Source organism: Ambystoma mexicanum, chromosome 3p (genome assembly GCF_040938575.1).
Source record: "Ambystoma mexicanum isolate Mex_15411 chromosome 3p, UKY_AmexF1_1, whole genome shotgun sequence".
NCBI classification, from domain to species: Eukaryota; Metazoa; Chordata; class Amphibia; order Caudata; family Ambystomatidae; genus Ambystoma; species Ambystoma mexicanum.
In genome coordinates this window covers 178,332,880-178,359,380 of record NC_090925.1, presented here as the reverse complement: position 1 = coordinate 178,359,380, position 26,501 = coordinate 178,332,880, and the positions used below count along the sequence as shown (strand labels likewise).

The following is a 26,501-nucleotide window of genomic DNA, read 5'->3' as shown; positions in this document are numbered from 1 at the left end:
CATCCACTTCCTTTCTTGCACCATCTCTGCTCCCATTCACTTTCTTCCGTCTCACCCAACCGTCTTTTCATTTGGGCAGTGGGGCTAAGCACCTCCGAGTCCATCCCCAAGCTACTGCATCATTGTTCTTTCATCCTGCTCACCACATTTAACTCTTCGTTCATGATCATGCTGTTAGTTTCTATGTGTGCTGGTGCAGTCAACTGTCCTGCTGATTGGTGCTGTTGCAGCCATCTGTGCTGCAGATTGGTGCCGTTGCAGCCATCTGTCCTGCTGATTGGTGCCTATGCCGCCATCTATCCTGCTGATTGGTGCTGGTTCAGCCATTTGTCCTGCTCATATTGGTGCTAGTGCAGCCCCCTGTCCTGCTGATTGGTGCTGATTCAGCCATTTGTCCTGTACAAATTGGTGCTAGTGCAGCCACCTGTCCTGCTGATTGGTGCTGTTGCAGCCACCTGTCCTGCTGATTAGTGCTGATGCCGCCATCTGTCCTGCTCATATTGGTGCTAGTGCAGCCACCTGTCCTGCTGATTGGCGCTGGTGCAGCCATCTGTCCTGCTTATTGGTGCTGGTGCAGCCATCGGTCCTGCTGATTGGTGTTGGTGCAGCCATCTGTCCTGCTGATTGGTGTTGGTGCAGCCACCTGTCCTGCTGATTGGTGCTGGTGCAGCCATCTGTCCTGCTGATTGGTGCTGGTGTAGCCATCCGTCCTGCTGATTGGTGCTGGTGCAGCCATCTGTCCTGTTGATTGGTGTTGGTGCAGCCATCCGTCCTGCTGATTGGTGCTGGTGCAGCCACCTGTCCTGCTGATTGGCGCTGGTGCAGCCATCCGTCCTGCTGATTGGTGCTGGTGCAGCCATCCGTCCTGCTGATTGGTGCTGGTGCAGCCATCGGTCCTGCTGATTGGTGTTGGTGCAGCCATCTGTCCTGCTGATTGGTATTGGTGCAGCCACCTGTCCTGCTGATTGGTGTTGGTGCAGTCATCGGTCCTGCTGATTGGTGTTGGTGCAGCCACCTGTCCTGCTGATTGGTGCTGGTGCAGCCATCTGTCCTGCTGATTGGTGTTGGTGCAGCCATCAGTCCTGCTGATTGGTGCGGGTGCAGCCCTCTGTCCTGCTGATTGGTGTTGATGCAGACGGCAACGTTTGTGCCTGGCAGCCATGCCTGTACCCTGGATGGCAGACACTCTGCCACCGGTCCTTGTTTCGGGTGGTGGGTGTCCTGCAGGTTGAGGTTGCATCATGCTCCCAATACTATGGTACCCTCCTCTCCCAGGCAATTCTGACCGTTCTGTAATATAGATGTCATTCTGAGTGGCACAGCAAGCACAGGGCATTAGCCCGGAAAACTGTCTATTATTGGGAGGGGCCTCTTCTCAGATCACATTGATAATTGCCCCCAAGTACCTTTGGTCCATGCCCATGAAGTGCTCCGAGGCGCACTTTACTCTATACCCATGGCTTCAAATGCTCCTCTCTCACTTACGAGATAAGTGCCCTTATCTCCTACATAAATCTCACAGATGCACAAATACACATACTCCTAACCCAAAACCAAAGGTCTGTGTGCAAATACCAGCTCCCATCACTCGGGGGGCAGCTCCACGCGTGTAGATACCTGGAGGCTCCTTCATACCCAACCCTCGGGCTGCATTTGGAAAGACGTGCTTCTTTGCTGTACTGACCACTTGGGTAATATTTGATCGGGGCCTGTCTTACTACTAATGGGTGGTGTTGAGCACACTCAGGGCAGGGTTCTTGTGAGTACAACAGATATGCAAATGCGTGCTTTGCACTTGTTAGCCGTGCCTGTGCGTGTGCGCGGTGGGGAGAGGGGCAGGGGGGGGATCAGATTCTTGACTAGTTTCCATCCTTGGCGCGGTGATTTTGTGGTATAGATGTTGTAAGGCTATATATAAATGTGTACAATTTGTTACTCCTGTTACTGTAGACTTCTCCATGATCGACCCCTGCCCATTACCAATTTCATCAAAATAAAGTGCTTTTAGACACAATGGTTTCATGGAGGACCAGACAATCCACTCTTGTAGCTTTGGAAGTGATCAAACTGCTATATCCCCGCCAGGCACACACGACAATTCTCTCTCTCTCTCTCTTCCACCTATATATGCATTTGTATAGACCTTCTTCTCCTCCTCCTTTCCTTCTTTTTCTACCTTCACCTGCTTTCTCCGGTCTTGTGGTGTTGTCTTGTTTTTTTTGATGTGCTGATTGCTCTTTCCTTTCTTTCCTTCAGGCCACTCTGGGATTTTCAGAGAAAGAGGTTCTCCCTGGATCGCTCATAGGCATCCAAATCGCAACCGCTCCTTTATCTCTCTGCGCCGTCCGGGCATTGGATGAGAGCATCCTGCTCTTGAAGCCAGAAGCTGCCTTCACCAGTGAGACTGTGAGTATCCTCAGCACGGTGAGCCAAATCCACCAGGGATGTACTCTAGGTAGGGCCATCTTTGAGATGCACCTGCAGAAGCGAGTGAGAGTGCTGAGAGCCCAGCACTAAGGCTTGTCCCGAAGGCAGGGATCCTCAAGGCTTAGGGGTGAAGATGTTGTGTGGAAGATCCTCCGGGTGCTGCGTGCAAGCTTCAGAAGTTGCTGGAGCCGGGATACCAGTGCCGCTGTTTTCCCAGCGTGTGTTGTGATATATTGCAGGGTTCTTGCTGTCATGTCTGAAGTTGGTCTCCCTTGCTGAGATGCGATGGATGAACAGTGTCCTTTTGGGAAAAGCTGCTGACTGTTTTGGTTGGGATCCAAATGTGAGTTGTGATAATGTAGGTCCTGGCTAGAGTGTGGTTACTTTGGCGGAGCGCCTAGTGTTCATGCACAGTCAAATGGATGATGAATATACTTGCTGAAGATATTGCTAGCTTTGGAAGATGATCTTAAGCTTGTTTTATGTTTATTTGTGTACATGGTTTCATACAAGCCTTACACAAAACAACACATATATCAAATTTTACATTTTAAATATAACCCCCAAACTTTCTGGAAAAGACTAAAGACGTGCTTTTTTGAATAAATAGACTGCCTTAATCCCCATGAATATTTCTTAGCCCTTCATATTCTCTAAGCTCGCCCCTGTACATGGTTTGTTAGCATTGTCTGCCTGTTGTCTTTCGTTATATATGTGCACCCTGATGCCTGCAGACTACAGCGCGTTATAAGCGCAACATAACATAACCATCAGTCATACAAAATTAAAATCTAAAAAGTCTCATCCTTATGTGCAACTGTCACTTCTTGCATGTCAACACTTTAAAAAACTCAAAATCAACATTTCTTATTCAACTAAACAAATCTTCTTTAGAAATCACCTAAGAGCAAAAAATATTTTCAACAAGTTCCCCGAAAGGAGCCATGCCCGGAATGCAAAAATAAAAACAGCAGAGGGACCATGCGCCAATTGGTTAAAACATGAAAGACGCTCATACCACAATGCCCTGCACTCTAAAATTGAGTATGTCAGCGCCCCGATTTCACGGCCACAAAACCTACAAAGTGCACTATGCTGAAGCAATGTAGGTCCAATACACTGCTGGAGTCTAGTATACAGAAAATTCAAAGGAAATCTCACCAGTGGCCGTCTAATGGAAGGTGATGGCGTTACATAGGTGCTCCTTACTCCTACTTCCTTACTTTCGCTATGTAAATACAACCAGATATCGCACTAGAGCAATCCTGACAAATCAAGGGACGTTTGCACGTCCTATGTTCGTTATTAAGTACTCAAGAGTAAGACCTTTCTTCAAAAGCAGGGAACCAACTTTCCTCAAAAAATCAGGGACCGCTCCCTGAGGATTTCTACTTTATAATTCACAAAGTGTGTTTTCAGGTGGAATCCGTACATTCTTGAAAAGCGTTTACTTCCTTCATAATCAATAAAAGTTCAAAGACTTCATCCCGAACTCAAAGCATGTAATAACTGAGGGGACACAGGGTGTTAGCCCTAGTATATCCCTCCATCTTGAGCTTTGACATTTAATCGGGGGCAGGAGCCTATGAACATGCCTTTGCTGGTTTTGAATATGAGCTTTAGTGGCGAAGTTTGCTCAGTGTTCTTGCTTAAACCAGACATTAAGATGAAGTTGTGATGAATGTTGGTTGACTGATAACCTGTTGGTGAATCTGCTGGAGAGCCCCTTTAATGATGACTGATGATGCTTGTGTTTGTTCTCTTATCTAAATGGGTCATACATAGGACAATGTTATTTTCTTAACTTCCTGGTGCTTTGGGACCTGCATGGGATGGGTCGGGTTAGACTTGGTTGGGGTGAGAAGTCAATAGGAGCAGAGGAGAGTAAGGTAGCTGTTGCAAAAGTGTTAATGCACATAGATCAGAGAAAAGCAGGGCTCAGTGAGTTGGGGAGGTGTCTTTGAAGAGATAGTCCCTGGAGAGGCTACACCTGGGCCTATCCTACGGTGGGTTTGTTTGGTATCAAATGCGTGCTTGTATGGTGACCCATGAAGCGCATGTCAGTGGAGGCTTTCACCACCACTTTAACCCTTTGGCTGACTCACACCCTGACACAGCCCTTTCTGTGCTCCACTCTGCTATATCTGATACTTTTGATGTTCTTGGCCCTGTCACAAGGATCCGCTTGAAGCCCAAAGCCAAGTGCAACTCCTGGTACGACTCAGGCCTCGTCACCCTTAATCGCAAGTGCAGGGTGGCTGAGAGAAAATGCCATGCTTCCTGTGCATCCTCTGACAAACTGGTCTGCTGCCTGCTCCAAAGGCAATACCGGCTGTCTGTCTGCTCCAAGAAGAGAGCCCTTTTCCAAGCCTGCGTCTCTGCGGCATCCAAAAACTCAGCCGAACTCTTTAAAATCTGCAAAGAGCTGGACAATCCTGCTGCAGTCTTTACCTCTCCTGTCCCCTCCCAGGCCCTCTGCACGGCCCTGGCCTCTCATTTCATCTAAAAAACTCAGGACATCATGTCCTGTCTCTCTTCCTCCCTTCCTCCTCCCTCTAAACCCTGCTCCTCCTGTGGCCCTTCTGTGGCCACCTCTCCTCCCTCGTTCTTTGCCTTTCCCCTGTTCTCCCCAGACGAGATTTCTAGACAAATCCAATCTATGAAAGTCTCATCAAAACAGGCTCTGCCCTGTTTCTCTAAAACCATCAATGACCACATTGACACCCTGGCTCCTGCTTTGGCTGACTTCTGCAATCACTCCTTCACCACTGGAGTCTTCCCTTCCCCCCTGAAGCACTCCCTTGTGCACCCTCTTCTTAAGAAACCCTCAGCCGACCCCTCCTGCCCAGCTAGCTATTGCACAATCTCCATCAATCCTTTCCTGGGCAAAGTCCTGGAAAAGCTGGCCATCTCACAGCTTAATTGTCACATTGAATCGGTTGCTTGTCTCCATGACCATCAGTCTGGCTTCAGAGCTGCCAGAGCATGGAAACTGCTCTCCTGAACATCCGTGACGACTTGCTGTCCAACCTTGATTCCAATACCTCCATCTTACTTGATCTCTCTTCTGCCTTTAACACGGTCAACCATACCATCCTGCTCAACCGTCTTCGTGATAACGTGGGTATCACCGATCAACCCTCCCAGGCCCAACTTGGGTCCTTCCTCTCCTCTATCTCTATCTCTACCTGTGGTGTTCCCCAGGGGTCTAACCTCTCTCCCTGGCTGTTCAACCAATACCTGGCACGACTTGCCCACCGCATTGCCACTCTAAGCCCCAACTTTCTGTGCTATGCAGATGACACTCAGCTCATTTTCAGGCTCCCTTCCACCACCTCATCTCCTTCTCTCATCTCTGACTGTCTGTCCGCTATCCAGAGTGGTGTGCCCCCAATGATCTCTGCCTTAATGCTAGTAAAACTGAGATTCTCCTCATCGGCACACCTACTCTCTTTTTTCCTGTCGCTCTCTGGCCAGCCTCACTTGGCCTTCTTCCTGCTCCCACCTGTGAGGCTAAAAACCTCTGGGTCATCTTTGACTCCACAACTTTACTTCTCTCCTTCTCTCCTCATATCTCTGACGTCTCTAAGAAGCCACACTACCAGCTGCACCTCCTCAGACGTATTCTTCCTTTCCTCTCCTTCCCCCAGGAGCTCACTGTCTCCAGAGCTCTGGTTATCTCCAGGCTGGACTACTGCAACAGTCTCTTTTTAAATCTGCCTGCTTCTACTCTCCGCCCTCTGAAACTCATCCAGAACTGGACTGCGAGACTTGTCCTTGGCCTCAAGCCCAGGGATTGTATCTCTCCAGGACTGAAATCTCTGCACTGGCTCCCAGTGGCTGCGAGGATTAAATAAAAACCCTCTGCATTGTCCAAAAGGCCTTCTTGGGCCTGGGGCCTCAATACGTTCAACTCTCTCTTCCTAAATATCTTCCTTCTCGACCTCTACACTCATCCGCCTCCAACTCCCTCAAGGTCAATCGCTTCTCCAAGCAAAGAGTTGGTGGTTGATCTCTATCTTCCGCTGGGGCCTCCCTCTGGAAAAGCTTCCCTGCCTCCCTGAAACTTGAGGAGAACCATCTCTGGTTCCGGAAGCACCTCAAGACCTTCCTATTTGCTTCTGCTTCCTCCCCTCCTCTCCCCTGCTGAACTCCTGACTGAAACTGCACTGGTCACCTGGCTACCCTTTGACCGAGGGCCCAGCTCCCCTGGGCCCAGCTCCCCTCCCCCAGCAATTTATATTTTTTTACTGTTGATTCTCTGTCTTGCACTGCCCCCTACCACTTCCCCCGCACTTTTCCTCTTCCCCCCCCTTTCCTGCACTTGCACAATCTCAATCTGCGCGGGCAAACAGTCCCACGGATAGGCATGTGGTACACTCGCAACAAGTCTTCCTCACATTTCATGATTGATTTGTCACCCCTCCTTGCAGGCAACCAGAGTACAATGCTCACCCTCACACAGTCCTGGACTTTCAGAGCCTGAGCACATTAATATACCAGAAATCAGTGAGAGGCTCATGGGAAGCCCTCCTTTTCCTCCACAGGGGAATGCCTCACATAGCGGGTGGCTTGCTCCAGTGGCACACATGGCAAAACATGGATTCTTCCCCAGATCTTTCTCACTTGCTCTACCTCGCCACTCTCTTCGTGCTCACTCTCTCTCTCCCTGTCTCATAAATAGAGTAATATCTGTGCTGACAGTGTGTTCTGTGGAAAGGAGAACGAGTGAGAACTACGTGCCCGGCAAACCTGTCAACTCAAGGCAGTGCAAATGAGAAGAACTCCCCCCCCCCCCAACACCAGCACCTGAGGCTATATATATCAGACAGAGCGTTTAAGCAGAGCAAAAGCGACACACACACGTCGTGTCACCATCATACCATCCAATGGCAAAATGGAGAATGAGAAGAAGGGAGCTGCACACTCAAAGGGAAAGGGCAAGAGGGATAATCCACCCACAGGCCCATCTTGTCGCGCGGCAACCTCAGGAGTGGTGTCGCTACTCTTCCCCACAGGGTCTTAATGCATGACCAGAGTAGAGCATATTCCCTGGCTCTTTTTCACATTTATAGCACAATGAGTCACTGGCACATGTTATTTAAAAAGAAGGTAAATAGATTAATGGGTGTGCATGAAGCTGGCACCTACTGTCGCTCAACACTTGATGAGACAAAGAGAACTGTTTTTTGTTCCAACATTTGTAGCAACCTGTACTGACTGATACCTTTTGTACCTGTCTTTCCCTTACAATCCTCCCCATGCCAACCCAATGTTTTCCTATCGCCTATTATATTATATCTTTTTCATTTTCGTTTTGATTCTAATGTAATTAGAAACAACCAATATTCATATATAATGGTAAACTGTGTTAGCATTTGGTTCATTTTCATTTTTAAGCCTTATTCCTTTTTGCAACGTACTATTTTCTTCTATGTCATATTATCTTTTAATATTTGATGTGGTTGATAACATCATGTTATATGCAATTGTTTATGATCAGAAAATAAGAGCCCAGTTTTGAAAAAGACCTAAGCACGGTCGAAACACATGTCAACATATGGGCAACTAACCAAATAAAGACTTATGGCACACAAATCCAAGATCATTGTCATGGTTATTTAAAAAGGGCATGAGCCCATCTAAGTACTGAGGGATTAGCGCCCCACAGAGGTACCCAAGCATAACTAGTAGTCACATTAAGGTATGGGTATACCTTATGGTACCTTCAGAGAGTGATAGTCCGCAATGTCTAATCTCCTAGTATTTGGCGCAGAGGGACAAGGCATACCCCACTTCTAGATCTAATTCTGAAACAAACACATGGCGCAGTGGAACCCACAGCGTAGAAAAAGAGAAACTATATACAAGACGTGCATCACGGCAACCACTGAGGCGGTGAGGAGGTCACACAAAAAAGTTGTTCAATCACATTGACGGCAAGCCCTCCACGCCCTAAAATAATCAAGAAGCGGAAAATAAAGAAATATTGCAGGGTAAAAAAATCCAAAACAAACATCAATAGGAACACGTCTATCCCTGGGTCTGTGCTGATTACGGACCACAACAAATCCTTCATGGACAACAGCAATGTAAGGGAAGGAGCCTGCACTGTAGGAAACACCAACATCACAGAACACTTTCCAATAGTGAAAACGGCACGGGGATAGCACCCATCTCTGATCGAGCCAGCTAAGGAAAGAAATGACCCATCGGACGTAGATCTGAGTGTGCTAGATTGCGTGGGTAGCAAGTTTTATGAAGCCCCTGACCCCCAAATAACCAGGACCATAATAAATGATCTTGCGAAAGGGTTTCTGCCGAATGATTATGATGGAAGGTGTTGGGGCGGATCTCAAATGTTTGTTACCAAACTAAGTCCTCCTCTTATCAAGTGAGTGTATGTTTGTCAGTAAAGCAAGTTTATTGTATACAAATGGCTAGGAAGGGCTAGACAACTCCTTAGATACTGAACGTACCCAAATCTCCTCAAACCATAACAATGTTACACTTTATATACATTGTTGCAACTTTTAATGCACTCCCCCATATTTTTATACATTCCCCCAAATATAATTGGCTAACCCTATACAAGGACATATAGTGCCCCTAAGTTTCAACGCTTATTCGACACATTCACCTAAACACCATCCCCTTCAACATACATTCCTATTTACAAGTGCAACCCCTTTTGGGCTTTTTCCATAGTTGGTTTGACATCATCACATGATTACTTATTCATCTACAACAATCCTAATTTATTACAAGTTCCATCTGGTCCGGGACCTCTAACCCCGGGTGTGCTGCACCTGGCTTTTACAAGAACACTTCATCAATATTAGGGAGGAGAAAAATGAACAAGTTTCCTTTGAACCGATAATACATATCTTATCTACCCAGACTTTCTGGCGTCCCTGGTATTCCTCATTTCATACTAATCTATTACAATTGCTATTTCAGCCCACTTGGCCTCTAGCGCATCTTCCGGAGAACATAATTGAAACCCATAAACCATTTAACACCTCTGCCCTTAAGCACCTCTTGCACCAGGTTTATTAACTGGCCCCAGATCGATCCTGCCATGTGGCCGGATTTCCCTGGTCACAGCACCAAGTCATAAACCTATGACCCACTAGCACTTCATTTTGACCTAACCGCAAATGACCATTTGATACTATCACAGCTAGTTGAATGCAGTTTGCTGCTTTCCTCCTTCCTTTGACCCCAGTCACCCAACTCTCCAAGTCACACAAGGTTTATCTCACCAAACCAGGCTTCTGTGGCCTACACAACCCCCAGCTATGAGGGACTAGCTGTATTGAACTTTCCCATGTATTCACCATGTACCCCCTATTCCTCAAATGTCCCAAACACATTTCCCTTGAAAACCCCTTCATATATAAAAATATATGTTTGTGTATCGGTGTTCAGGACTACAGCATCCCCTCACAGTGCCTCCCCATCCATGGATCTCCCATCTTGCGTGTGCATAGTTCCTCACTTCCCATCTGTTAAGATGGCTTTCTAAACTCTGACCTGGTGGGCAGATCTTTAGGAGGCCATCCTAGTTTAGTGGAACAGGGGAACCTTCTGGACAAGCCACACCAATCTACGATAGCTTTGCAAGCAGTCAAGGGTAAGTCTCAGGAGGGGTGAGAGTTATCGGAAGCCCACAATGAGCACACACAGTAAAACTCCACAGAATACTAGACACGTGTATATCAAAATACATTTATTACAGGCCTTTATAACTAAACACAAATAAACCACAGTAATAATGAACAGTTACCACACTCACCTTACACTATGTGACATATATACAAAATGTGTTTAGCCAAATGCAGATAAAAGGGAAGAACACAAGCACAACCTGCAACAGAAGAGGTAAGTAAAACACAATTATCACATTAGGCTGTTCTTCAAAGTCGATCCCTAGCTTATGCATTCCAGCCCTACAAAGTGGGGAGCCTTGTGCTCTAAAGTACAGCAGTGCGTTAACAATGCGCGGTTGTGCGTACGAGTAAAAGCGGGTCCTCTTTAGGGAGTTGTAGCAGTTTAGGAAGGGGGTTGAGGTGATGAAGAATAAATCGGTAATATTGGAGGAAGGTCTACCCTTGCAGGTAGAGCGACTTTCGGAGTTCAGGAATATCTGGGGAGCGCAGTCTAGCCGAGGTAGGGTGAATAACTTTTCAGGGATTCTTTTGCGTAAAATCAAGTGGATGTGACAGTGGGCCACTGGTAAGTGATCCACAGCCTGGGCTGAACTTTGCCAGTCTAGTCTAAGTCGCTTGTAGGTTTAACCCCTGCAGTTACACATCCCTCCAGCACTCAGAGGCGATGGGACGATCGTCCGTGGCAGAACAGTAGCCTGTTCTCTGCTCTGGAAGAAAAAAGGAAGACAGTTCCAGTGCAGCACATCTCGGGGCACAGTGAGGCAGGTCTGCAGGCACTTACAGTGACCATCACCACAGTGGGACGACACAGGGACCGCAACTGCTCACGGCGTGGCGCACTCTCAGAAATCAAGACCCAGAGGAGCTAGGATGGGAGAGGGCCCAGGACCACAAGTAAGCAATTCCCAAAGTCTTGTGTCTGAACTCGGGATGGCAACACTCCTATAAAATACTGCAGGTTTGAGCTGGTCAGTTCACTGGATGGTCCCGGAACAATTCCAAAGGGGTTCTTTGCAAGGGTAAGCAGGAGATGCTGAGAGTAGTTAGTCCCACTACTCCAAAGGGGCAAAGCGCCCTTGCAGGCCTTCTTGGTTCGATACAAAAGCAGTAGGCCAACAGACAACAGCGAGGTCAGGGTGCCAAACCTTCTGGCACGTCTCCTGCAGTTCCACGTGCCTGCTCTTTAATTTCAGGATACTTGTATCCTTCTGTAGTTCGGTGTGAACTTCAGTTGATCGACCTGGAATAAATGCAGTGCCCCTTCTCTTATCCAAGATTAGTTTCGTGCTCAAATCTGGGATAGCCAATTGAAGATCTGCTCTCTTGCATTCACGCCAGGCATGGGCCAATCACGGGCCACAGTGGTTCCGAGTCATTCAGGCATACCAGACATACTGGTACCAGTAGTGTTTGAAACCAGACAGTCCCCACCCTCTTCCTGGACACTAGCACACGTGACATGCAGGAGCCCACGAAAGGTGTGGTTTACGGAGGAGGCTGCATGCCCAAATAAGGAATAGCCGGGTCTCTCAAACTGGGAGAAGGCAAAGGGACAAGATGACCAAAAAAAGCACAAAAGATTCCGTGGCACAGCCTTTTTTGGCACTGGCCACTTCAGAGACCAAATGTGAAAAAAGTGGTATGGAACAAAAAAAAGAAGTAAACTTATTTATTATTTTAAAAATTAATTAAAGTTAGGGTTTGGATACTGAAGATTGCCCAATGCAATAATTGTGTTAACCCCCCTTCTGTTACAGGTTGTGGATGTGTTTTCCACCACCTTGCATTTGTTTTGTAATTGTTTCTCATTACTGTGGTTATTTGTGTTTGATCATAAGGCCTATAATAAATGTATATGTATTGTCTAAGAGTATACTGTGGCTCGCTTCTGTGTGTGCTCATTGTGGGCTTCCGATCACTCTTACCGCTCTTGAGACCTAGTCTTGACCACCCGCACAGCTAACTTCATTGGTTTGGCTTGTCCAGAAGGTTCCCCTGTTCCACTGAACTAGGGTGGCCTCCTAAACTTCTACCCACCAGGTCAGAGTTTAGAAATCCATCTTCACACTATATACATAACAGATTGCAACATTGCTGAACCTGTGTACCCAACACTAAGCCCTTTAAGGCGGGGTAGCAATACTTTGAGATGGATGAGGACGCAGAATATACTCAAACACAATAATCAGACTGACTCAGGAAGTTGGCAAAGTACGTCTGTTTTATTTTCAGTTATCTAAAACAGGCAGTATAATGAAAATCAACAAACATCAGCTTGATCTTGTCACTCAGCGAGTTTCATACAAAATAAAGTTTATACAGCAAAACCTCGTCATCATTGACGTCAATCTATGTGGCAAACTACAAATACCTACTTAGGAAAGTGATGGGCTAAAAGGGAACATCTAGGTATACGTTCCATACTTGGCAGGGAAAGTGATTGGGTCTGCAACATCGGGCAACTAAGCCCTACTCTAGTGCAAGTCATGAACATCATCAAATACACAACGTCCTATTGGTTACATAAACTATAGGGCTCTCTATTACATAGCCCTCTATAATTGGTTGGCACCCTTGTACCCTTCTGTAATATTACACACACACTAGCATCACGCAGGCTGGCACCCAGGTGCTGGTGGGCTGTTCACGACTATAGCTTCCCACCTAATTAGCCTACCATATATCATCACTCTTGCCATCTGCCATCTTCAATTAGCCTTTGAACATTGGCCTTGGAAATGTTCTCTGTGCCTGAGAATAAAAAGGAGTATAAGAATACTTTGTTTCTTGGTTTCGATACAGCTCAACTCAGTATCTATTTTCATCCAACCATGTGACTGGAGACCATGTTTCAGAGCTTTTCTGTATTTAAAATACGATTAAACGATGAACCTCTGATGTCTTCAATGTTCTTGCTCCTCACCTCAGACAGGAGTTTGTTCTTTTCACATGTTTGTAACTACTGCATGAACATCCAAGCTCACAGTGGCCTTGACTTCCTGGTGCTGGGCCAGTCAAGCTTTTCTTGAATTCACCTCTGTCATTAAGTCATTTTCCAACTGTGCCACACTGAAAAAGCCTTTCTGTTCACGGGGTCCAGACTCTGCTAAAGTATGTTGTGGAACATCCATAGTCTATACATACCTAAGCATATACTTTGGCTCATCGCCACAATCTATTCACTACGTAGCCAGCTGTAGAGAAGAAGCCAAATACCCCCACCTCAACCATTTCGCCCATATTGACTATATGTTGTCAAACATGTGCAGTATCAGTGAAAATACCAATACCAAGGAGAATCCTGGAGTCAAGATTCCCATTGAGAAAGCCATACCTGCATACGAGACAGTATGATGGCAATTTCAATAAAATAACAGAAGAAGCAGGACCAATGAATGAAAGAGCAGATTGGTGATGTCACACAAAGCCAGACTGATGCACATGGAAGAGATGCAGAGACAAGAGAATGAAGATATACTATAAGGCATCAATAAAGTATCAAAGATAAGTGACATCTCAGGCTTGAGATGAAGAAACATGCTACAGAAACAATGAAGATATCAAGTTATTTTATACGTGTACAGATGCAAAGAAAAGCAAGCAGACAAAGTATTCTTGAGGCTAGCTTTGTAGTGAATAGATTGCAGCATGCCCCAACATATATGTATATAGGAGTAAAGTAAAGAATGGATGTTCCCACTACATGTTTAAGCAGAGCTGGACCAAGGAAAATGGCCTTTTCCAGTGTGTTGCTGTTGAAAACCAACAAAATTACAGAAGTGAATCTCAGAAGGGCGAGGCTGGATGAGCCCCAAGAAGCCAAAGTCGTATCAGACTGAGATGAGCAGATATTAGTTACAATCGTGTGAAAGAATGAAACTCCTGTTCAGAAGGCATGGATGAAAACAACAAAGACGTCAGAAGTCTATTAAATAATTGTATTTTAAATGCACCAGAGCTCAAATTTGTGGTCTTCAGTCACATGGAGGGATGAAGTTGGCCAACCATGATGAACCACACCTACTCAAGGAGGCAGAGCGTGCCTCTACTCCCCTGTATTCTCCAGAGCAAAGAACATTTCCAAGCAAAAGTTCAAAGGCTTAATTGACATGCAGACCACTGAGGTGATGATAGATGATATGCTAATTGATGGGAAGCTATGGTTATGACCAGCTGACCAGCACCTGGAACTCCAGCCTACGTGCTGCTAACATGGGTGGGAGAGTACTGACGGATGTAAGAGTGTCAACCAATTGCAGGGGGCCGCATAATTAAGGGCCCTAAGTTTGTGTAACCAATGGGACATTGTGTATTTAGTGACGTTCATAGTGACCTGTTTGAGGGGAGGGCTTAGTTGCCCCACCTGATGTTAAGGAGCCTATCACTTTCTTAGACTAGTGTGGAACGTATACCTAGATGTTCCCTCTAAGCCTATCACATTTGCCACTACGTTTTTGTAGTTTGCCACGTAGGATGACATTATCAAATATGTAGGTTGATGTCAGCTATGACACATTTTTACTATAAATATGATGTTTTTTATGAAATGCATTGGGACCATCCTGTGAGGCGTCCGTTGATGTCCGTTGTACTCCCTGTTTTAGATAATTGACATTAAAACAGTGAACTTTGCCAACTTCCTGAGTCATTTTGATTATTGATGTTTGGGTAACTTCTGCATCCCATTCATCTCATAGTATTGCTACCTCGTTTTAAAGGGCTGGGTCGGCTGTCCCAGTTCACAGCTTTAAGAATACTTTTCTCTACTTGCGTTTACTGCATATGTACAATTGTAAAATGACTTTGCATTTTCTTCATCGCTTCTGTAGCATGAGCATCTTCATCTCGAGCCCGAAATGTTGCTCATCTTTATCACTTCGTCTTCAGGTCTAATAGAATGTTTACATTCTTCAGCCTCTTGTCTCTGTTCAGGATGCATCAGTTCTGCTTTACATAATGTCATCAGTCTTCTTTCTTGCTTATTATCACACTTCCTCCGGGATTTCATTCAAATGGCCATCATATTGTTGTGAGTGCAATAGGTACCTTACTTCCATGATTCTTTGCGGCATAGGCATTTTTACAAGTACTGCACATTTTGCACACTGTGGTTCCCAGCGTATAGGCAGCATGGGGGCAGAGCTTTGAGTGGGGGTACTTGGCTCCACCTCTACATCAGGCTAACATCAAATCTACCCCAGTCACCAATATGGTGCGTGTAGTGTAAACCTCTTTTCTACATTGAGATCAACGTCGACCATCCTAACAGTCTCCCCTTTAGTTAATTCATAAACTAATAAACCCATTCCTTGTTCTTTTACAACATCCTCTCTAGGAATCAATACTCTACAAACATCTCTCATGCTTGTCCCACTGTGGGCATACTCCTACGGCGAATAAGACCAATGTGTCCCCCCACCATTTTCACAATCTACCCATTGCTCCATGCAATCATCCTAATTTGGTGGAGGACATAAGACAGCACTTGGAATCCCAACCAACCCTGGATCCATTCCTTACTCAGTCTGTGTACATATGTGTTATGAAATGGCAGTGGCCGTAGCCTTGGACAGTTTCACAGTCATCATGGCAGCTGCTTGTGGTAATTTAGAAGAACAACATCTTAAGAACATCCAACAGAAACAAAAAATAATAAATGAAAAGAAAAACATTGGCATGCAGATCTTCAGAGCGCAGCTCATCCAGAAAGGTACCCAAGAAAAATGAGATTCCATCCATTCGTAATTCCTGCCTCTTTCTTCAAGACCACCCTAAGCTTATGCAGTGTGACAATTGTCTGTTTCAGAGTCCTATTTTCTGAATCATTAGGAGGCTCAAAGATGCAACAAGTACTCCCTATTTTCTGGCAAACCCCACCCTACATGGCTGTCAGGAGGTCTATGGTTTACCTGTTGTGCAGAATCGTGAGCCTCAAGGCTGGCAGTTCTTCCTTTAAATCACTGAAAGCAAATTCTGAAGAGTTAACAAACAATAAAAGGTCATAGCGAGTGACCTGAAGCTACTTCACATGAGCAATAACTTGAACGCCGGGGGTGAAAAGAGAATAAAAGACCATCTCAGTCCTACTGAGAAGTCTGTACTGTTCAGGAATGTTTATCAGGGCTTCTCTAGATACATACTTCAACTTCTTAGTCTAAATTAGAGTTGCACTTTCTCACCTACAGACAAAGTCAACAGATTTTTCAATTTGATGAAAAAATGCTGCAAGGGGCACAGGGGACAAAATGGGCACAGTTGTGCCTTTAGGACTCGGGCTGGCAAGAATCAAATGTTTTTTCAAGCACAATGAGCACAGGCATGTGCAGTGTAGTGAGACTACCCACACCTCGCCCGGCTGCAGGTAATTGTCTGTAAGAGAACTGTCCACAAGACCAGAGCACATCAAGTAATGCAGATGTTCCTCCAGCCAAATCAGCAATGAAAAGTGTACAACTCCAGTTCCCATTTGTGGCAACAAGATCTGTGCCATTGCACTTAAAATACAGAGAAAACATGTTATTAACTGGATCTTAAAAGGTTTCTCTAGCTCCTTGAGCCACGTCAAACATTTCAGGTATTATTTCCAGATATTTCCACAATCCTTATTAATCTGTACCACCCCTTCTTTTGAAAATGCCCTCATTCCTCAAACTCTGCAACTCTTCACACCTTGCTCCCATCGGTTGTTAACAACAATAGACCCTTCCAAATTCAACTGGACTCTCTGCATACAGCATACATTCTCATGATCTTTACAATATTTCTTTGAACACTCCTCATCATAGGTATGACAGAAGAGCTGCAATTGATTACCCTTGAAACTGTCCTCAAACCGTGCACAAGGCTAGGTCCACCAAACACAGTGCTAGTTTTGACTCTATTTCATCAGGAATTAACAGTCTAGGGACACCAGAGCATGGGGGATAAGAGAGCAGACATAACAAGACTCTGCAGATTTATCTCTCCTCACCCTCCTTATATGCTGCTACGAGACATTGTCAGCTGTGAAGCCATTCCCATGCACTATTTGATCTGAATCTACCTTACCATAGGCTCCCATAAGTTCAGCATCAATACTTCTTTGTGATCTAGAAAACACCTTGTCAAATCCTACAACACTAGACAAATATTCACATTTGCATTGTTTGTTGCACCTAAACAGGACGACAAGACAAAAAGAGAAAACCATACAATCAAGTATCCTAACATTGATTTTAGACCCAGATTCCTTCTTAATATTTACAACAAACAGTCCCTGCTTTTATTTGTCCAACCTTCTCAACTGGAACACACTGAATTCTATGGCATGCTTAACTGTTGGACCTGCTCTTTCTCCTGTGCTGGTGGAGGGGCGCTGGTATCCCTCTGCAAGTCACTGATGTGGATCCGGCTCTTGTTACCCTTCACAGAAGCCTAGGGTCATGAAGAATTCCTGAAAAAACGGGGCCCATGGAAACGCCATTCGTGCCATCTCCGAACCAAGGAGCGAAAAAAGAACATGTCCCCTGTGTAGTAGCTGCGGCGAGGTAGATCTTCGGGCCCTCAAAACTTTTGCTTCCATTGACTGCTGATGAAAAACACAACCTGGGAAGATACAAGTCTGAGACTTTACATTAACCCCATAAGGTATTCCCTAAACTCCTGACCAAGGATTTCTGCTGACTTGTGGGCATCTGATAGTGCGCGTGCAGTGGAAAGTGGTGTGTTCATTCCACACCCTGGTAGCAGCATTTTGTCGGTAAAAGCAGATGTTGATTACAACAAGTTGCCTTGATTTTCCCACTGCTTGACCCTAATTATTTAGGATTTCTAGAAAAAAGATGCAGAGGTTGCCACTGTAATGCAATACATCACATAATTTGTGGCCATTTTAACCATTCTGTCAAAGCTTGTAAAGTTGCAGAGCAAAAATGACACCACAAATGGCCTTACTCAGCTCAGCCTGGGATTTGACTGTTTATATGCTTCAATGACTCTTTGAACATCACCAAGATATCCACGTGTATGTGATGTGACACAAAGGTGACATAGGATCAACCATGTCTTTCACTTCTAGGCAATGGGGTCCCGTGAAATGGCTCATGAAGTTTCTTGTGCTTTTTTAATACACTATACATGCTGTCAGCCTTACTAACGCTACAATCAGTGATGAAACACCTCCATTTCATGTCCTCAAAGATCTGCTCATGAAAATAGGGAACACAATCTGAGATAAAGAGAAATGTGAAGATTTCGGTCTGGCCATCAGCCTACATGAGCACTTAGACACACATGCTTTGATCAACACAGAGGAGTTCATCTGTGCCACAATGTCAAACATGCGCTGTCAATTGTCTTTTTTCCTCTTTCAGAGGCTGATTTGGTAGCACAGGCAGTGTTACCTCCGGACTCGTAATGAGGCCCATTGTCTGGAAATGTAAAATGACTGAAAACCGAACTAGAATATCAGTCATTTAGAGCTGTACTAAAAGAGACAAATATGCTTCACTAGTACAGCCTATATGGCATAGGCACTATGTCACCCATAAATCCTGCCAACCATGCACCTGGACAGTGCAGCACTTGTCTTGTGGCTATAGTGAGACATAACAGCATGTTAAATGTCTCAACGGGGTACATTTTCTTAAATTACAGAATAATTAAATAAAAGTGGTTACCTCACAGCAACATGAATAAAAGAACATATTTCTAACATTAGGAGGGAGACTCACTGGCTTCCCATCAAGGCCAGAATAATTTTTAAAATACTATGTGTCACCTACAAATGCCTCTCTAATAAAGCCCCTACTTATATGAACAACGTCATTAAGAAATACATTTCCAGTAGGAAGCTCATATCTAATAACAACTCACTCCTTGAGTTCCCCCGGTACAAATGTTCTAGAGCAGGAGGTAGTAGTTTCCAAGTGCTTGCCCCCAAACACTGGAACTCCCTTCCACTAAATATCAAAAAGGAAGAATCCTTCCAGTAATTCAAAAAATCCCTAAAAACCTGCCTATTTAACCAATTCTAGCCAACATAAGTCAGCTGCCCTAGCTCTCCTGAGCCTCTCGAGGGCCAATAGAATACTCCCCTTGGGTGCTTGAACTGAACCTTGTAAATAATTATGATTGCTGTATTTTGTCATCCTATGTATATTATCAGTCTATGCCTTAATATCTATGTTATAACGTTATCTAACAGATAATATGTAAGTAACTATTTTGTATGCTAAAGATGCCTGTAACTATGCCGTGATACCTCAGGGTCTGGGGGTGTAACACATTTAATAGATAGATAAATAAATAGGAAAGAAATCACAAAAAGTAACCATAAAAAAGAAACCTACAAAATAAAAGAAGTGGAGGAAGAAAACTAGAAATGGAAATGAGGCCGCCCTTCTGGGGCATGCATGAGCTTGTGCCTCCTGGAACCGGTCAATCATGGCTTACCTGGAGTCTAATTGAGCCTGCACTTCCCACAAATTCCCATATAGTGTTTTCATGTTGTCTGTGCTGTCACATTGATGTTTCCATGGACACGGGGAGGCGGGTGGTTGGGACAAGGGTAGTCATGCAGGGCGAAGAGAAGTGATGGACTGGGGAGGCGGGGCAAGGGCAGAGTTCTGTTAGAAGTTAAAGAAAGATGTGCATGTTACGGGTCCGTGTCCATGGTCTATTGAAGCTGCATCATAGTGTCTACAAGGCCGTCCCAGGATCGCAACACTGGCGACGAGGCGGGTGGCCTTGTGAGAAGTGCAGTGTGTGTGGGGACGTTGACATGGGCGGTTGCCTGGAGGCACCGTTCTCCGACACCAACACCAGAACACAGCAACCACTTCGCCTGACTCTGAGGGGGCGTGGAGCCGGCCCGGCCCGCAGCAGTGAGTCATGCCATGCAATATAAGGAAGCCGTTCTCATCCCAGGGCCGCAGCGGTGAGATCAAGTCAGCCGCGCTTGACCAGCGAGACAGCGAGACAGCTGGAGCCCCAGACGGAGGCAGGGAACCAGGAAGCACACACGGCAGGAATTCAAGGCTCGATACGGCAGAGATGCCTGGTACAGCAGGCCCCATCAATCTTGTCCCTCTCAACGGATGGTGCTCATGCCTGGGAAAGGCAGCCATCCCGGCTAGCTGGGAGTATGGAGGTGCTCTCAGACTCATTTAGCACCCTACGGTGGATGCACTCAAGGGCAGTAGGCCCCACCAACCCTGTCCCCGCACAACTGATGGTGCTCGTGCCTAAGATAGACGGCCATCCCATCATACTGTGAGCATGCAGTTGCTCAGAGATAAGCAACACAATATATCCTCACGAGGGAGTCAGGGAAAGAGCCACTGAGGACAAGATGTCAGGTCAAGATGGCAACCAAGGGGCACAGGTCCAGGGTCACGGACAACCAGTAGAGGGTCCACAGGTGATGGATCAGGCCCCATACAGGCTACCAGACACGCTGGCAGCCCAGCTGCCAGGCGCATTTGATGTTACTGACACCAGCAACATTGGTCACAGGTGGACCAAATGGATTAGAGACTTTGATCTATACATGGGGGTCACAGGGTCCATAGAGGACGCACGCCAAATATGTCTTTTCAAGATGGCAGTGGGCTCCGCCACACACATCATCAACGAGATGCCCCATGACTCCATCAACTCCATCCAGGACTTAAAAGACGTGTTGGCAGCATACTTCACCCCACACACCAACGTGGACTATGAGAGGCATCTCTTCAAAAGCACCAAGCAAATCAAAGGTGAGACCATGGACGCCTGTGTCATACGATTACGCACAAAAATGAAGTATTGCGATTTTGCCAACTACTCCAACACCGAGGCGCTACGATTACAAATCATAGCGGGATGCGAATATCAGACCTTTAGGAGGAAGTTGCTGCAAAAGCAATGCACTCTGGGCGAGATACTCGCGCTGGCCCGAGCCGAGAGGGCCAAAAACTCACAGGTGGAGAGCTTCAACAATCCCGCACCAGACAAAAACATTCATAGACTCCAGCTAGAGAGGAGGTCAGAGGAGCTCTTTTGCTACAAATGCTGGTTTGAATACCCCCACGACGGCGTCTGCCCAGCCATCGGCCTGCGCAGCGCCACGTGTGGGGAAGAAGGTCACTTCAGATCGGTCTGCAGACTCTTCCGTGACAAAAGGAGAGATCGAGCTAGAGACACACCACTAAGACCCAAAGCAAAGACCAACCCTCCAGCAGGGAGCCACCCTGGCACCACATCGCAAGGACCACCAAGTCAGACACTCCCAGAACCAAGAGAAAGGCATTGAGGAGAGGACAGACAAATAAGGGAGAGAAGAGATGCGTCATGCGCTCGAGGCCAGGGCGAAGGTCAAGGCACCACGTACGGTATCTAGTGGAACAATCGTCATCTGACTCAGACCCCAGCTCATTGGCAAGCGACCAAAAGAAAAAGGCATACGTATATGCACTGGGAAATCCCACCGCCACAGCGCATAGTCCTACCCTGATCATCAAATTGATTGAGCAACCCACGGAATTCCTCATTGATACAGGGGCCACGGTGAACGTGGTCAGCAAAAACATCTTCAAGGAGCTGCCACAAAAGCCAAAATGGAGCCCTGCGATAGTGGACATATACGCCTATGGCACTAAGACACCCCTTAAGTGCCTAGGACAATTTGATGGTACTTGCGGAAACAAGGGACATGAGAAGAAGATACCCATCCACGTCCCGGCGACTGAACCTGACAGTGTGTGTCTTAAATTTCAAGGCAGCTGCAGACATGAGACTCATCCATATTCTGTACAACATCATGGTCCACAATTATCTTGACCCCGTCGAGATGATCAACAACCTCTATCCACGCATATTCAGGGGCATTGGAAAACTAAAAAACAGACAGATAAAGCTGCACATAGATGCGTCCATACGCCCCGTAGCGCAACACTACCGAGGGATCCTGTTAACATCCAGAAAAAGGTAGAAGATGAGTTGCACAAATTACAAAGCAGGACATCATTGAGCAGGCCACCGGCTATACCACATGGGTATTCCCAATAGTGCCAGTTCCCAAAAAAGGATCGGAAGCAATTCGGTTATGCATGGATATGAGGTCCCCCAACCAAGCCATACAGAGGGAGTGACATTTGGCCCCTCGCCTTACAGACATGATCCACCTCTTGAACGGGGCCAAAGTGTTCTCGAAACTAGACCTGCAGAAGGGTTATCATCAACTCGTACTGAGTCCTGAAAGCAGGAACATCACCACATTTACCACTCATCTGGGACTCTTCCGCTATAAGAGGCTACGTTTCAGTGTGTCCTCGGCCGCAGAAATATTTCAAGCCAAGGTGCACAATGTTATTAAACACATACCGAACTGCCTCAACTATAGCGACGATATCCTGATCTTCAGCACAGATGCAACAAACATGATGAGGCTCTAATGAAGATGTGTAAAGCATTAGAGGAAGCTAATCTCACGCCAAACCATGGCAAGTTACGAAAGAGCATGTTAAGATTTTTCACACATATCTTCTCGGAGTCGGGAATGACACCAGATCCCGAAAAGGTGGCTGCATTGAACGAAACCCCCCCCCCCGGCAAATGTTTCAGAGCTGCGCTCCTTCCTGTGGCTAGCCAGCTACTGTACGTGCTACATCAAGGACTTTGTGACAGTGAGTGAGCCACTAAGACTTCTAACCAGACAGGACGCCACCTTCCACTGGACCAACAAGTGCCAGAAGGCATTTGAAATCATCAGGAAGAGGGTCACCAAGGCAGATAACATGTTGTATGATGACCCCAGCCGCCAGAGAGAACTAACAGTGGATGCCAGCCCCGTGGGACTGGGGGCTATAATGGCTCAAGTGGACACAGGAGACCCCTCTGAAATGCATGTTGTCGCATATGCCAGCCGGAGCCTCACCACCAGCGAGCAGGCATACTCCCAGGCCGAGAAGGAGGGTCTCGCCGTAGTATGGGCGTGTCAGCACTTCCATCTTTTCCTATATCGCAAACCGTTTCGGGTCATCACGGATCAGGACTTACTATTCCTGTATGGCAATCAACAGGCAAATATGCCACCTGGAATAGCCCAATGGGGGCTACGGCTGCAGGACTACGCCTTCAAGATCATTCATCGGCCAGGAAAAAAAGAAAACCGGCAGACTTTCTTTCCAGGAGGCCCCGGGAGGGGTGCACACCAGAACCCTCAGTAGCGGACAGATACCTTTGGTACCTCATACATCAAACCACCCCAGAAGGAATAGACACTGAAATGATAGCTCTGGAGACGGAAAATGACACAGCTTGCCAAATCATCTGTGAGTGAGCACTGCCATCTTTTCCTATACGCAAACCGTTTCGGGTCATCACGGATCATCAGGCCTTACTATTCCTGTATGGCAATCAACAGGCAAAGATGCCACCTGGAATAGCCCGATGGGGGCTACGGCTGCAGGACTACGCCTTCAGATCATTCATCGGCCAGGAAAAAAAGAAAACTGGCAGACTTTCTTTCCAGAAGGCCCTGGGAGGGGTGCACACCAGAACCCTCAGTAGCGCACAGATACCTTCTGTATCTCATACATCAAACCACCCCAGAAGGAATAGACACCGAAATGATAGCTCGGGAGATGTAAAATGACACGGCTTGCCAAATCATCTGCGAGTGACTCGAATCTGGCATGTGGAGGAGGGCCAGAGAGAGGGGAATAGCTGCCGGGGACCCGGTGCACACCGAGTTAGAATGACTGGTGCAGCTGAAGGATGAACTGGCGCTCTCAGATGATCACCTCCTGTTGAAGGACTGCAAACTGGTGATCCCGCAATCATTACATGCGAAAGTCATCAAGCTCACCCATGAGAATCATAGAGGAATGGTGTCGACCAAGCGCATGCTTCACCAGAAAGTCTGGTTCCCCAGCATGGACTCCATGGTGGAGGAAGCCATGAAGTCCTTCCCCACGTGCAGCCTCATCACGCCTAAGTGACACCCAGAGCCCTTAAACATGTCGGAACTTCCGCAAGGAATATGGGAAGTTGTGGTCGCAGATTTCTTCGGCTCATCGAAGGAGGGAAGTTCGTGCTGTAGGTAATGGACGAATACTCCCGGTATCCGGAGGCCCCACTCATATCCTCAACAGCCGCTCATTACGTCATCCCAGCACTAGACCGTATCTTCTCCTCCTATTGGATTCCAAGAGTGCTCAAGACAGATAATAGACCCCCATTCAATGGGCATCAGGTCACACAATTTGAGAACTACATGGGGTTTCACCATTGGAAGGTAACCCCCTTGTGGCCTCAGTCAAATGGAATGATAGAGCGCTTCATGGCCAATTTGAAAAGGGCGCTCCAAATAGCAAAGCTCACAGGGCACCCATATGAACAGGTAGTGAACCAATTGATGAGACTACAGGGATACTCCTCATAGTATTACCAGGAGAACTCCCACTGAAGTGTTGTTTGGAAGAGACATCACTTCAAGAATCCCACAGGCCAAGAAGGGTGAGCCAAGCACCGGACCTGGATAGGGAAATGAGGGAATGAGACAATGGCAGAAAGGAGCGCATGAAGGCATGTGCAGACCTGCGCAGAGGGGCGAGGGTGTCCCAGATCGAGATGGGAGACGTTGTAGCTGTAAATCAACCACAGACTCACAAGCACACATCTATCTTCCAGGAGGAACTGTTGCTAGCCACACAGATGAAGGGATCCATGATCACAGCGCAAGGCACTGGAGGTCCCGTCACCCAAAACTCATTCCATTTCAAGGGAATCCCACTGTTGGGGTCGCAACGACTAAGTGTGTGAGTGGTTGTCCCCATTGACTATGCCTCAGATGATCCGTATCAAGGAGATCGTGGCGACACGGAGGACTCGGACCAACCCGGAAAGTCCTGCAGATTGCGAAGCCAGTGGGAGCCTCCAGAGTTCATTAGTTCCCTTCCTCAGAGGGCTCGGAACAAGCCGCGCTGCTGGATTGAAGAGATGGGTTAGAGACCCCCACCAGATGCCCACCTGTTGTGAAGGCCTGGTGACTGTTTAAAAAGGGGGGAGATGTCACGTTGATGTTTCCATGGACATGGGGAGGCGGGTGGTTGGGGCAAGGGAAGTCATGCAGGGCGAAGGGAAGTGACAGGCTGGGGGAGGCGGGGCAAGGGCAGAGTTCTGTTAAATGTTAATAAAGAAAGACGTGCATGTTACAGCTCTGTGTCTGTGGTTTATTGAAGCTGAGTCATAGTGTCTACAAGGCCTACCCACGACCGCAACATGAGCGTTGGTGAAGCAGTGCCTGTGAGCCGTGTGGGTTGTTAATGCCAGCTGGGCTTCCGTTTCTCATTCTACGGAAGGGTCACCACAAATTGAGGTCACTACAGGTACAATTCCTACATCCGTGCCAACTTCCCGCTGTGACCTCCCACACCCCTGGAATATGCCAGCTAATTCTCCTGTTGCTTTACATCTGAGAAAAAGAAACAGGTATACTTGCAGTACAGTATTTAGTACAAATATAGCATATGGTATAAATATATAGTGTATTGTATAGCTTGGATTTTAGAGTGTCAAAAAGCTTTTAAAAGTAGACAATAGCTAAATAGTCCATGGATTTTACTATTCACTTGCTCTCTATTGCCACCGGCTTGTGCACTGTTGGGACCCTGGGTGCCACAGCCTCCCATACCAGCACTTCCAGATTCGCAGGCTGTCTCGGATCTAAAAGCAAACATCATTCCCCAAAAAACGACGCTGGAGAAGACCGTCTAACTAAGGCCGCTCTCTCTCTCTTTCTCAAACCACCCCTTCTATGCTTTTGCGGATGGTTTCCGCTGCAACATCCATCTCACTCCACAGACCATCCCCTCCGCCCACTTACCTGTTTCCATAGCTCTCAACCATTTGTGCTGCAAAGGCGGGTGAAATCACCCGATTTAGTTTTTGGCGGGTGAGACGCCCATTGGAATGAATGTGCGTGTAGGAGTCTTAGCAGTTGATTCAGCCCTTTACAAGGGGTGATCCGGGGGGAACGCAAAGCGTTTCCCCCGGGGTTATTTTGACCCTGCACAGGCCAGCAAGGTGACTTGCGCATAGAGCGCCACTCCCTGGGGTATTTAAGGGTCATGGAAGGTTTGGGAAGCAGGCGACGGTTGGGGACTTTAGATTGATCAGTCCTGTTGCCTGCTCCCGAGCCTTCCCTGATTTGGCCTGTGTAGGTTTTTTTTGTGGAGGTGAGGAGTAGTAGGTAGTTTAGCAAGAGGTGGTTAGGCAGTCAGCATTCAGTTATATATAAAAAAAAAACAAGTTGTTTTTCCAGAGGTACCGTAAATAAGGTACTTCCAGTCTTACCTTAGTTAATTCGGTGACTTTGTTGTGGTCCTTTGGGCTAGTGCGGTGAGGGTGGGGGCTCGGAGTCTTAGTATTCGGGAAGTG

General features: G+C 46.8%; 1 protein-coding gene across 2 annotated transcripts in view; it reads left to right on the top strand.

The window, feature by feature from the left end:
• Nucleotides 1–26,501, top strand: part of LOC138580218 (alpha-2-macroglobulin-like protein 1) — a 1,051,822-nt gene that overhangs the window by 540,526 nt on the left and 484,795 nt on the right. For both annotated transcript variants that reach the window (XM_069650580.1, XM_069650579.1), the window contains exon 15: nt 2,257–2,406. In XM_069650580.1, the coding sequence (XP_069506681.1) occupies nt 2,257–2,406 (150 nt within the window). The remainder of the gene's footprint in view (nt 1–2,256; nt 2,407–26,501) is intronic.